This window comes from Palaemon carinicauda, chromosome 40, assembly GCF_036898095.1.
Source record: "Palaemon carinicauda isolate YSFRI2023 chromosome 40, ASM3689809v2, whole genome shotgun sequence".
Classification (NCBI taxonomy): domain Eukaryota; kingdom Metazoa; phylum Arthropoda; class Malacostraca; order Decapoda; family Palaemonidae; genus Palaemon; species Palaemon carinicauda.
The window spans coordinates 38,757,944-38,771,360 of NC_090764.1; the positions used below are offsets into that span (position 1 = coordinate 38,757,944).

The window sequence follows — 13,417 nt, forward strand, 5'->3', positions numbered from 1 at the left end:
GAGACAATTTCGATTACTCTTAATGTCAGGAATTACATAGCTTACTGAAACGTGCTTCTTTGTCAGATATACAGACACTGAATAAAAAGTTATATAATAATAAGAATAAATATTAGAAAGACATTCTGAACTGAAAGATTTTATGCGCTGAAAATAAAACAAAACTCAATTGCTTTTGTCCTTACTGCTATATTCGTTCCCCATTATTTGAAACTTACCTGATAGTATTCCTTTGATTGCCTTTGAAATTCGGGAGACTCTTGATCACCCACAGCAACCAGGAGCTTTAACTTTGGCCAGTCTCGTGTAATCTCACTCATTTTTGCGAAGGGCGAGAGTTCCCAGGCTGAGGACCTGATTGTCAAAAAAAGAGAAAACTGTCGTATGCTTTTAACCTCACTTTTTATAGGAACTTATACAAACTTTATCTATTGCTTTGACCAATTACTTGTATCGTTTAGACTACTGAAATTTTACTTAGTTTTTTTTTATTCACATTATAACAGTCCATCTTACTCAGTTAAATTGAGGGGGTTGTTCACATATGTGTTGACCAAAGGCCTCAGGTCGAAGACTCCACTGATGGGAATGCAGCCTTTGATTAGGTCTTTGTACTTTGCGAAGTCGTTTGCAGTTGATGACCCTTTTTCCGTGGCTGAAAGCCCCTACAGATAACATAAAAAAAAAATACATTTTGTACAGCAATCGGTTGATTTACTTTCAACGATAGGCATTTATAATTTCAAAATAATGAAGATAAAAGTATGGCATCTCCTTACGCTTTACGTTAACCTTGCCAAAAGTTCCAAACTCTTGTTACTATAATTTCTAATGACAGCCAAACTATTAAAACCTGAAGGGTCATGTATAGTTAGGGACTATAGCACAATAATTTTGAAACACAAGATTTTTTAAGAATTACAGAAAAAAATGCATGACTGATCTGAAGTTCCTCTATAATACAGAGAGCAAACTTTAAGAGTTTACAACCTCACTGTTTCACTGACCATGTGGATAACTACATCTAAAACCATATATACAAAAAGTAAAAACAGGGATGATTAGACGAGGTTATCCCGATATAACCTCTTCAGAAAACTAAACAGAAACTGTTTTCAGAACGAAACGTACTACGCTCGATTTCTATTTCAAAAAAAAAAAAAAAAAAAAAGATAATTTGATGATAATAATGTCAAGTACCTGTGTTATCAAATGGCCACCAGCAGAGTGACCGCAGAGGACAACCCCTCGACTTCCACGGGCTTGGGCGAAATTACAAGTCCAGAGAATGGCTCCCTGCACTTCCTCTACAATGGAGGCAACAGTGCCTGAAGGCAAGGGTAAATATACAACCATATAAGCAAAAACAGTGATACAAATATACGAGCATATACTGTTGAGTACTTGCATTCAAAAAATATATGTGGATAAAGAAACTAATGCGTTTAACTGCCATAATTCCTTACCTTTTGGTGCCAATTCATATTCAACGACAACAACCACAATTTTACTTCTGTAAAGTGGCTGAACGACATATTCTGACAATTGCTTGCTGAGTTCCTGCCAGTACCCTCCATGGACGTATATGAGGACGTGGCTCTCTGAAAAAAAAGTTTGAAGTGTACAGTTGTTTTAGTATATATATTACTATATTAATGTTTGTATTCACTCGTTCCTAAACAAAGGTAATACTGTATTACTATCATAATCATCATCATCATCTCCTACACCTATTGACACAAAGGGCATCGGTTAGATTTCACCAGTCATCTCTATCTTTAGCTTTTAATTCAATACTTCTGCTTTCATTATCTCAGACTTCACACTTCATGTAGTTCTCAGCCACGAAGGGCTGGGTCTTCCAACTCTTTTTTGTGCCTGGTAGAACCCAGTTAAAAAGTTTGGTGAACTAATCTCTCTTGGGGAGTGCAAAGAGCATGCCCAAACCCTCTCCACGTACCCCTCATCATAATCTCATCCACATATAGCACTCGGGAAATCTCTCTTTTAGTTTAATTCCTAATCCCATTCTGCTATTCAACTCCCAATATTCTTCTGAGGGCTTTGTTTTCAAATCTGCTAAACCTGTTGGAGATTGTAACATTATTATACCATGACTCATGTCCATACAGTAATACCGATCTCTCTAAACTGATATAGTCTGATTTTTATATGCAATTTCAGGCAATTTGATTTCCAAATTTTACTTAACCTAGCCTAGCTTTTTTATATCATTCACTAAACTCAAATTCTAAAGACCCTGTATTGGAAATCATAGTTCCTAAATTCATGAATAATTCTACCTCATTAATCCTTTCTCCTTCCAATGATATTTTATCTTCCATTGCATACTCTGTTCTCATCCTGTCTGTCATTTTACTATTTACCTTAAGCCCAACCTCGTGTGATATTTCATGCATTCTGGCAAGGAAGCATTGCAAATCCTGTGGTGTTCTGGTAATAAGGACAGCATCATCAGCATACTCTAGGTTCTAATTTCCTGTTACCAATGCAGTCTAATCCTCCTCCACCATCCATGAAGAGGATAAACAACATGGGTGACAAGACATTCCCTTGGAGTACTCCACTGCTTACAGGAAATTTATTTGATAGGACTCCTCTAACATTAATATGGGATAAAAACTATTGCCACATATGATATACATGAAAACCTCCATCAATGGCGTAACACAATACTAAAGTCAGTGTAATACAACATATAGAATATAATTAGAAAATAAGAAGCTACTAATGGGACCGGGCTGAACGAGTTATCAGAAAACCAGGACCATACACTGGACGAGTCCTGCAGCAAACCTTGATACATACTAAACGGGAAACAATCCATTCACATGACAAATGCTAATGGTTTATCAAATTATAATCTCTATTCCAACTCTTCCAAATATGAATTTATCGATGACTATATATATATATATATATATATATATATATATATATATATATATATATATATATATACATATAGATATATATATATATATATACATACATATATATGTATATATATGTATATATATACTGTATATATACAAATATATATATTTATAAATATATATATATATATATAAATATATATATATATATATATATATATATATATATATATATATATATGATACATATATCATTTATGTATACTGTAAACGCACAGTATATATATATATATATATATATATATATATATATATATGTATGTATATATATATATATATATATATATAGATAGATAGATAGATAGATAGATAGATGTGTGTGTATGTATGTATGTGAGTGTGTGTATACGGTATGTGCACACGCACACGAACTTATTATTATTACAGTATTATTATTATTATTATTATTATTATTATTATTATTATTATTATTATTATTATTATTATTATTATTATTATTAGTATTGTCACCATTACTTGCCAAACTATAACCCCACTTGGAAAAGCAAGATGCTATGAGCCCAAGGGCTTCAAGATGGAAAAATAGCCCAGTTAGGAAATAAAATAAGGAGATAAATAAGTTTCAAGTAATGAACAATATAGAATATTTTCAGAACAGTAACACCATTAGAAATTATCTTATTTATATGAACTATAAAAACTTAAAAAACAAGAGGAAGATACATAAGAAGATAAAAAAAGTGTGCCAGAGTGTACCCTCAAGCAAGAGAACTCTACCCCAAAACAGTGGAATATCATGGTACAGAGGTTATGGTACTACCCAAGACTAGAGAGCAATGGTTTGATTTTGGAATGTCCTTCTCCTAGAAGAGCTGCTTACCATAGCTAATGAATCTCTTCTACCCTTGCCAGGAGGAAAATAGCCACTGAACAATTACAGTGCAGTAGGTTTTAAGACATTGCGTGAAGAAAAATTGTTTAGTAATCTTAGTGTTGTCAGGTGTATGAGGACAAAGAATGTGGAGATAATAGGCCAAACTATTCGTTGTATGTGTAGGCAAAGACAAAATTAACCGTAACCAGAGAGAGGGATCCATTGTAGTACCATTCTGGCCACCCAAATGTCCCAAAAACTCTCTGGCGATAGTATTTCAACGGGTGGTTGGTGCCCTGGCCAACCCACTACACACACACTCTCTCTCTCACACACACACACACACACACACACACACACACACACATATATATATATATATATATATATATATATATATATATATATATATATATATACTGTAGTATATAAGTGTTTCTCCCTGTGTGAGCGCGTGCGCGTGCAACATAGAGAGAGAGAGAGAGAGAGAGAGAGAGAGAGAGAGAGAGAGAACAAGTATTCTAACACTGCCATTACCAACCTCCTGGCAAATCTTCTCCAAACACATCCAGCACCATCTTTTCTCCAGACCCGTAGGACAGGTTCAGACGATTAGGAACCTCTTTGCGAGCTGCCTCAGATAGGTCATTGGCCAATTTCACGTGAGCTGGTATAATATCATCGGGTCCAAGTCTCTTGGACCACTTTGATGGAGAGTATTCCTTTTCTAGTACCTGATTCAATAGAAGAATTGTAAATAATATTACTGCTGTAATATGAAAAAAAAAATATATATATATATTTTCTTTGTGGTTTCACAAAATGATGGAAGCTCTACCATTTAACTAAATATACCACAAATATTATATACATATACTGAAGAGATAATCAAGTCGTGACTGAACTGTTAAATGGTAATAGATGCATAAAGTCGTCAATTATTTTGAAATGAAACGAATAACATTCCACACGGTACCTTGAAATCATTAGTCATCAAAATATTGGAATGATTCTAAATTCAGCATTAAAGTTTTCCCAAAGACGTTTTACCGTTGATAATAGAATTTCTACTAAAACTCATATATTTAAGTTTAACATATCTAAAATTTACTTACATATGATTTGTAGTGATATCAGTTACATTCACTACAAAAGGATTATTTTGTAGCAAGGGGTAATAAATGAGACTTAATACGGACAAAAGACGAATTATTTAATTACCTCCACACTCATGTCCTTCCAAGGTTCTTTTAATTGGTCCTTGAAGCTATTCGTAGTCATCCTCGTGTTGGCTGCAACCTCCTCTGTTTAAAACACAAGAAACTTTATTATGCGTTGAAGGTCATATTCACATTGATAATTATTAGCATCTTCACAACTTTAAACTTTTCTGACCATGAGGCCCACAGACTGACACAATACATACACACACACGCACACACACACACACACACGCACACACACACATATATATATATATACATATATACTGTATATATATACATATATATATATCTATATATATATATATATATATATATATATATATATATATCTATATCTATATATATATATATATATATATATATATATATATATATATATATATATATACAGTAGGTTGGCCCAGGGCACCAGCCACCTGTTGAGATACTACCGCTAGAGAGTTATGTGGTCCTTTGACTGGCCAGATAGTACTACATTGGATCCTTCTCTCTGGTTACGGTTTATTTTCCCTTTGCCTACCAAATAGTGTGGAATATTCTTTCCACATTCTCCTCTGTCCTAATACACCTGACAACGCTGATATTACCAAACAATTCTTCTTCTCTCAAGGGGTTACCTACTGCACTGTAATTGTTCAGTGGCCACTTTTCTCTTGGTTAGGGTGGAAAAGACTCTTTAGCTATGGTAAGCAGCTCCTCTAGGAGAAGGACAATCCAAAATCAAATCAGTGTTCTCTAGTCTTGGGTAGTGCCATAGCCTCTGTACTACGGTCTTCCACTGTCTATCTTATTTCTCTTCCTCTTGTGTTAAAGTTATTATAGTTTATGTAGGAAATATTTATTTTAATGTTGTTACTGTTCTTAAAATATTCTAGATTTCCTTGTTTCCTTTCCTCACTAGGTTATTTTTCCCTGTTAGAGCCCCTGGACTTATAGCATCCTGTTTTTTCCAACTAGGGTTGTAGCTTAGTAAGTAAGTGAGTGATCAATATAAATATATAAACCCCAAAGTCTCAATCTGTCAATAAAAAAAGATGCATCTTAATCACGAACTATAAGTATAGTAGCCCATGACGAATTGTAATTACCGCAATATTGCAAAAAACACGGCATTGGTTATTATGAAAGCATAAATATACTAACAAGCATTGCTACCTCGAGGGGTGGGAAAAGAAACGACTCAAACTCAAAGGTCTATAGAATAAAACCTTGGTTTGCCAACATCTTGATCCGGTGACCATCCACAATACGGAAAGCATAAAATTCATAGCTATATAATACGGAAGATGTCTCTCATAGTCCCCTTACTTCGTTTAATTTAGCCGATGTTTAAGTTTTCTCTCATATTCCCAAGGTACCAACCACCCATTGAGACACTACTGCTAGAGTTATTGGATCTTTCGTCTGGCCAGAGAGTACTATATTGGATCCATCTTTCTGGTTACGGTTAACTTTCAGTTTGCCTACACATACACCAAATAGTACAATCGGAAGAACTATTCAATCTCATTTTTCCTCCTCTTGTTTTTTTTTCAAGTATTTATAGTTTATATGTGAAAGATTTATTTCAGTGTTCATACTTTTCTTAAAATATTTTATTTTAATTGTTCATTACTTCGCTTATAGTTCATTTATTTCCTTATTTACTATACTGCACTTAGCTGCTTTTCCCTGTTTGAGCCATTGGGTTTATAGCATCCTGCTTTTCCAACCAGGGTTATAATAATAATAATAATAGTAATAATAATAATAATAATAATAATAATATGGTAGCAACACTCCATAACCCAAAAACTATGGATTTCCGCTAAAAATCATTATCGAAAATGTTCATAACACCAAAAAAAATACAATATACGACACCCTCTTTCTCAAACCGTTCATTGCACTATGCTATGATTTTACCTATATCTATTCTAATATTTAGGAACTATGATCTCCAATACAGGGTCTTTAGAAGTGGAGTCTCATGAAAGATTGAAAAAAGCAACTCAGGACAATTGCTAGGTCAAGTAAAATTTTATAATCAAATCGCCTGAAATTACATATAAAAATCAAGCTCTATATCAAAATAATGAGATCGGTGTTACTGTATGGACATTTGTCATGGTATGATAATGAAACAATATCCAACAAATTTTGTAGATTGGAGAACAAATTCCTCAGAAGAATACTGGGAGTTAATTGCAGGACAGGATTAGAAATGAAACTATATGAGAGATTATCCGAGTGCCATATGTGGATGAGATCATGGTGAATGGTAGATGGAGATGGTTTGGGCATGGTCTTCGCACTCCCCAGGAGAGATTGGTTCACTAAACTTTCAACTGGGCTCCACAAGGCACTAGTAGAGTTTGAAGGCCCAGGCGTACATGGTTGAGGACTATGAAGCGTGAAGTAGGAGATGATGAATAAATCAGTATTGATAAGTTCAAGATAGAGACGACTGGCGAAATCTATCTGAGGCCCGTTGCGTCGATAGGCATAGGAGGAGATGATGATTCAAATAACAACAAAAACCCGTTTAGTATACACTAATCGCCAACAGCAAGGACACGGACACACGGGAGCTGTCTGGCTACCACTAGCACGACCTTGCTCAGCGTCTCACGTCAACCCAAACTGTTTACAAGTAACAAAATCCTCTTACTCTGAACATATAATGAACAAGACACAGACAGTATTTTACATCAGATTTAGGGTTTTTGTTGTAGTCATGCTAGAATGGTGTTTGTGAGGGATCTTCAATGTCAGGCTTTAGTTATCTGGGACTTAATGGTTGTGTAAGTAGATGAGGCAATTGGAATTTAAATATTTCCAATCATATTCAATGGTGTTTACATTGATTTAGTTTTACTTGTTCTATTCTTGAAGGCTATATCTACAGTTAAGTACGCCTCTCGTTATCTATAATTCTTGATTAAGAACTGACATGTTTCAAGTAGGCGAACTGGATAAAGTAATAGTATTAGTTGTGTTCATCATTAATATATTGTATTGAAAGCTGAAAGACAGGAGTTTGTTGTCATCACTAGCGGAGTTCCCCTTTCCTTCCCTCTTAAATAACTTAGTGGAAAGATAACTTACGTTTTCAGTCACTGAAGAGTGTTAATGTAGGAGTACTAAAGTACGGATCGGATTCGGATTTCTCAACTCACTGCCACTGAATCTGGACACAGTCACTCCGTCACACACAATACCGCTTTTACGTTACATTACTACAATTTCATAAAAAGAAAGACATTTTTTTTTATCAGATAATGCACTACGTAGACTCCAGACCCCCTCATTCCTTTCTATTTTTTAATTATTCCTGTAGTTTTTTAAGCATTTTGCTGCAAATATGGTTGAAAAACATACAATTGATGGAAGCTTAAGAATTATCAAACATCTGGCAAGGAGAACACCAAGTTCTGATGCTCTAAGTCTAAGGCATCTCTCGGGATCATATTTTACAAAGTTAGATGTGTGGCTTCTCTCTCTCTCTCTCTCTCTCTCTCTCTCTCTCTCTCTCTCTCTCTCTCTCTCTCTCTCTCTCTCTCTCTCTCTCTCACTATAATCATGCTCGAAGAAAATGTTTATGGTCAGATTGTACTAAACGTTTGTCTATACATTTTTAATTTAGAAGATCAAATTTCAAGAAATAAGTAAATCTTAAATTTTGTGATTTTTCTATCTCAATATCAATGTATCGTGCAGGACAGTATCCTTTACATATAGCGGCCTGATTACAGGTAGTAGGTTGGCCAGGGCACCAGCCACCCGTTGAGATACTACTGCTGGAGAGTTATTGGATCCTTTGACTGGCCAGACAGTAATACATTGTATCCCTCCTCTGTTTTTACGGCTCATTTTTTCTTTGCCTACACATACACCGGATAGTTTGGCCTATTCTTTACACGTTCTCGTGTTTCTTAATAGCACGTACATTCTACTCATCTCCATCCTATTGGAAACAATATCGCCAAGAAATATCAGCGATTAATTTTCAATATTCCATTTCAATTATATAATATATAATTGAAATGGAATATCAGTAGAGATACATATTGCATCTCTACTGATACTACTCACTTTGTCACTATACTGCATAGCTTGGGTAGAAATATTGTACCTTGTCTTACTTTTCCATCAATTTCGATGCTAGCTGTTGTTCCTACTGGACAGTTAACGACTGCTATACCTTTTTATTATTAATTTTCTTCCATGTCAGTGCTTCTTTCCATCCAATCATTTTCCCATCTCCTTTCAGATCTAATTTATCGAAGCATTTATAAGCATGACAAAACCATATGTATGTTGGTCCTCCCAGGTAAGCACTACAGTCTTTTACTGCGTTCAGGGTTAATAGATGATCTGCAGTCGACTTTCCTTCAATGTCTAACATTGTTACCTACTCATTTCTTCCTTGATTTTTTTTCTTCTATTTTTCCATTCTTATATTTTGAAATATCTCACTAATTGTACTTGTAGTGAATATTCCTCTTCTAGTGGAGAAGGATTGGACTGGATTGGTAACAGGACATTAGCAGACCTAGTCACCTAGAGTATGCAGATGACGCTGTCCTTATTAGCAGAACACCACAGGATTTGCAATGCTTGCTTACCAAAATGCATGAAATATCACACGAGGTTGGGCTGAAGATAAATAGAAGAAGGAAAGAGATAACGAGAACGGAAAATGCAATGGAAGATGAAATATCATTGGAAAGAGAAAAGACTAATGAGGTAGATTCATTTAAATATTTAGGAACTGTGATATCTAATTAAATGGTCTTTAGAATTGGATTTTAATGAAATATTGAAAAAAAACCCAGACAATGGCTAGGTTAAGTAAAGTTTGGTAATCAAATTGCCTGAAATTACATATAAAAATCAGGCTATAGCCTATATCCATTTAGCGAGATCGGTACTACTGTATGGACATGAATCGTGGTATAACAATGAAACGATATCCAACAGATTTTGTAGGTTTGAGAACAAAGCCCTCAAAAGAATATTGAGAGTTAAATGGCAGGACAGGATTAGAAATGAAACTATAAAAGAGATTATTCGATTGCCATATTAGGATGAGATCATGGTGAGGGGTAGATGGAGATGGTTTGGACATGCTCTTCGCACTCCCCAGGAGAGATTAGTTAACCAAACATACAACTGGGTTTCACAAGGTATTAGAAGACCTGGACGGCCCAGGCCCACCTACATGGCTGAGGACTATGAAACGTGAAGTAGAAGATGATAAATGGAGAATTATTGAATTGAAAGCTCAAGATAGAAATGACTGGCAAAATCTAACCGAGGCCCTTTGTGTCAATAGACGTAGATGATGATGATGTATTCCAATTCCATCTTATTTCCATTTCTATGTAGCGAAAGAATTAACATCTCCCATTCCTCTGGGTTATAAAATTGGACGTGTTTCCATCTACATTAGCCTATATCGGTTAGGATAAAGTTCAAAACTGTTAGTAATTTTATCATAATCTTTATCATCACATTGTTAAATCCTTACCTGCCATTGTATATTTGTCTTTCAGGATTTTTACGACGGCTTCTAAATCTTCAATTTTTATCTTTTCTGCTTTGCCAGATTTCACTTTATTATTTTCTAATAGTTATTCATCAAACAAGGTGTTGATTTCTTCAGTCACAATCTCTTCTTTAATCTGGGGAATATTTGACTTAAAGATAACTCCATAGAATTGTTTTTGTTCTTGGTATATTTATCTAATTTCATCCAATATTACTACATTCTTTCCCCTGATGACTGTTGTGCAGTTATTGTTGATTTTTCTACCTACTTGTTGATAAAACTTTGATATTGTTCTCGGATATGTCAAACATTTTTCTTACGCAATACCTGGTAGGAGAAAACATTTCTTGCCCCTGAATCCATTCATTTCCAGTTTCTTTTAGGAAACCAAAAATAGATTAAATACTGATACCCTAATGTCCCAATACAGATTGTAAATGTAACCATAAAATTCATCTATCAATGTAGGACCCTACAACTTTGATATTCTTCTAATTGAAGGTCCAAAGTAAAGAAGGAACTTACCAATGAAATCTAACAGATTGACTTGAAGTTTTATCGAATATTTGTGTGCATTTATATGCAGAACACGAACTAGCACTGATAATAAAAACGCAATGATAACTTCTAACTGAGCTACACTGATGGTTAACTTGAACACCTCCTGGTTTGCGACCTTTTTTGCAAACCAGTCACCAACTATGCAACTTACTTGTTTTCTAAGTGCTTCGATAATGTAATGTGGATTTGACAAAAAGGTGTGGAATGCTGAATGCCTTGGAATATAAAGGCTACGATAAAATTAATAACGGAAGGTCAGGTAGAGAGTAGGGTTCCCATGCAGTATAGGACCATAAAAGTATCCATTAAAGTAAAGAAGAGTATTAGCAATAAAATATATCAGATGGATTTTCTCATTTGAGAGAGAGAGAGAGAGAGAGAGAGAGAGAGAGAGAGAGAGAGAGAGAGAGAGAGAGAGAGAGAGAGAGAGAGAGAGAGAGAGAATGTTCGTTGTAGATATTACTATATTTTATCGGTGTCTTCGTAAATTAAAATGAATTAGTGAATAGTCAATATATACTTTGACTGCTCTTTTCATCATACACACGAAGGGGGGAATGTGGGATGTTGAACTGGGTGCAAGGGGGAAATCACAGAAAAAAAAAACGTTTGGGAACCAAACACTAATCACACCAAAGGGCACCTTCTTCATATCAAACATCCTCTATTTTAACCAAGGAGGTTAAATAGTCCCTATCTAGCCCACTGGGCATTGAGACTTAATAATACGATTTTCACTTTTATTTCCACTGTTACTGTTTCCAGCAATTTCTTTACTGAACTTTTAAAGGTTTTTTAATCCTAGAAAACATTTTTTATATATATTATGACCACAGATCATAATTTTTATATATTATTACCACAGATCATAATACTCTAGGTAGTTACGTTATTATGATCTGAGGCAATAATTTTGTTGACGGTAAGGTGCCATCTTCGTCCACCGTTGTAAATAGAGCCAGCTGATCGGGTCTTAATCGAGGGAAAATGTCTCTTTTAAGACCTTTACTGCGGACTGTACCAATTTTAAAAAGAGGAATTTCAACTTCGACACCTAAGCTAGGAGGAGCGTAAGTTTAGTTTATGCCACAATAACTAGTTTATTTGGTTTTACTGTGTGTTTTTAAGGTACCAAGGCTTAGCTGCCGGTGGTCTAAAGGTTTACACCAAAAATGTTACCCTAGACGAATCTGAACGGTTCTGTAAGAAAATAAAAGTCATTAGCTATCGGAAAATTCTTTTCCCTATGGGTACTATTCCACGGAGGACGTTCTCCACTCTTCTTTGTTTGATTTGGCTATTTTAATCCCACTGGTAGGCTATCATCTGCTCAAGACCAGGTCCTGCTTATTCGGTAGAATTATAGATCCTAATATAGGGTATATCTCACTAAATATTTATTAGCCCCAAAATTAGGCGTCACTTTCGAAGAAAACTTGAGTATCCTTTAAGAAAAATATTTTTCATGAGAAATTATCTGCTACTGAAACTATAATAAAACCACTCGTTCTTTTTCTCTTGAGAAAACAGTATCATCTTGGTTCCGGTGTGACGGTCTGAACGATCCCCCGGTCTCAGAATTCTCCTTGACATTGTATAATGGTTCTTTTCCGCCATTAGCTCGCTTCGCTCGCATGAAAATAAAACATCAAGCTCGTATGTACTGGCAAGCGGTAATGTTGAGCTGCGCACGCTAACATTACAGGAAAATAAAACATCAACCTCGTATGCACTGGCAAACGGTAATGTTCGCGCATGCGCAGATTATCTAGGATCCCCCGGATCATTCAGACCGTCACACCGGTCCCGGAGGCGGAGGCATGCAGCGTCAGAGTTTGTTTATCGGTAGTTTACCTCTTATCTAATGATCTTTTACTATCAATATCGATTTTTTGTATGTTAATACTGATATATGTTAGTAATTTCAGACCAAAGCTACTTTAAAAGGGTGAGATATGGGTATTAGAACAAGTGTAACAAACTCTGAGACAGAGCCATTCTGAAACCATTTCCAAAATTGAACAGCATTCATTACTCCCCCTTTACACTCATCTATTCGCTAAGAATTCCTTCCCTAAAACGCTATGATGCTGTATAACACACCTGTTCTTCACTCTTCAATTTCAAGGTCAATAGAAGCATAGAGATGCCTTTTCACCCAATTTCTAAATGCCTCCGAAATGCTTCTGACTTTTACTATGTACCCTTGGTTCCTAACTAGTCGTGCAGATGAGCGTGCTCAGCATGAGTTTAATGTTTCTCTGAGGAGTATGTAATTGCTTGAGACAGACATAAACTTTATTAC

At 35.2% G+C, this 13,417-nt stretch overlaps 2 protein-coding genes across 2 annotated transcripts in view; one reads left to right on the forward strand and one right to left on the reverse strand.

The window, feature by feature from the left end:
- Nucleotides 1–8,207, reverse strand: part of KFase (kynurenine formamidase) — an 8,554-nt gene extending 347 nt beyond the window's left edge. Inside the window, exons 1-7 of the mRNA XM_068363994.1 lie at nucleotides 8,106–8,207; nucleotides 5,014–5,096; nucleotides 4,334–4,526; nucleotides 1,467–1,601; nucleotides 1,201–1,328; nucleotides 517–665; nucleotides 219–354 (exon numbers count right to left, since the gene is read on the reverse strand). Coding sequence (XP_068220095.1) covers nucleotides 219–354; nucleotides 517–665; nucleotides 1,201–1,328; nucleotides 1,467–1,601; nucleotides 4,334–4,526; nucleotides 5,014–5,073 — 801 coding nt within the window. The 5' untranslated portion in view covers nucleotides 5,074–5,096; nucleotides 8,106–8,207. The remainder of the gene's footprint in view (nucleotides 1–218; nucleotides 355–516; nucleotides 666–1,200; nucleotides 1,329–1,466; nucleotides 1,602–4,333; nucleotides 4,527–5,013; nucleotides 5,097–8,105) is intronic.
- Nucleotides 8,208–12,023: 3,816 nt separating this feature from the next.
- Nucleotides 12,024–13,417, forward strand: part of LOC137631708 (NADH dehydrogenase [ubiquinone] 1 beta subcomplex subunit 2, mitochondrial-like) — a 53,762-nt gene continuing 52,368 nt past the window's right edge. The window contains exon 1 of the mRNA XM_068363587.1: nucleotides 12,024–12,182. Within this exon, the coding sequence (XP_068219688.1) occupies nucleotides 12,100–12,182 (83 nt within the window). The 5' untranslated portion in view covers nucleotides 12,024–12,099. The remainder of the gene's footprint in view (nucleotides 12,183–13,417) is intronic.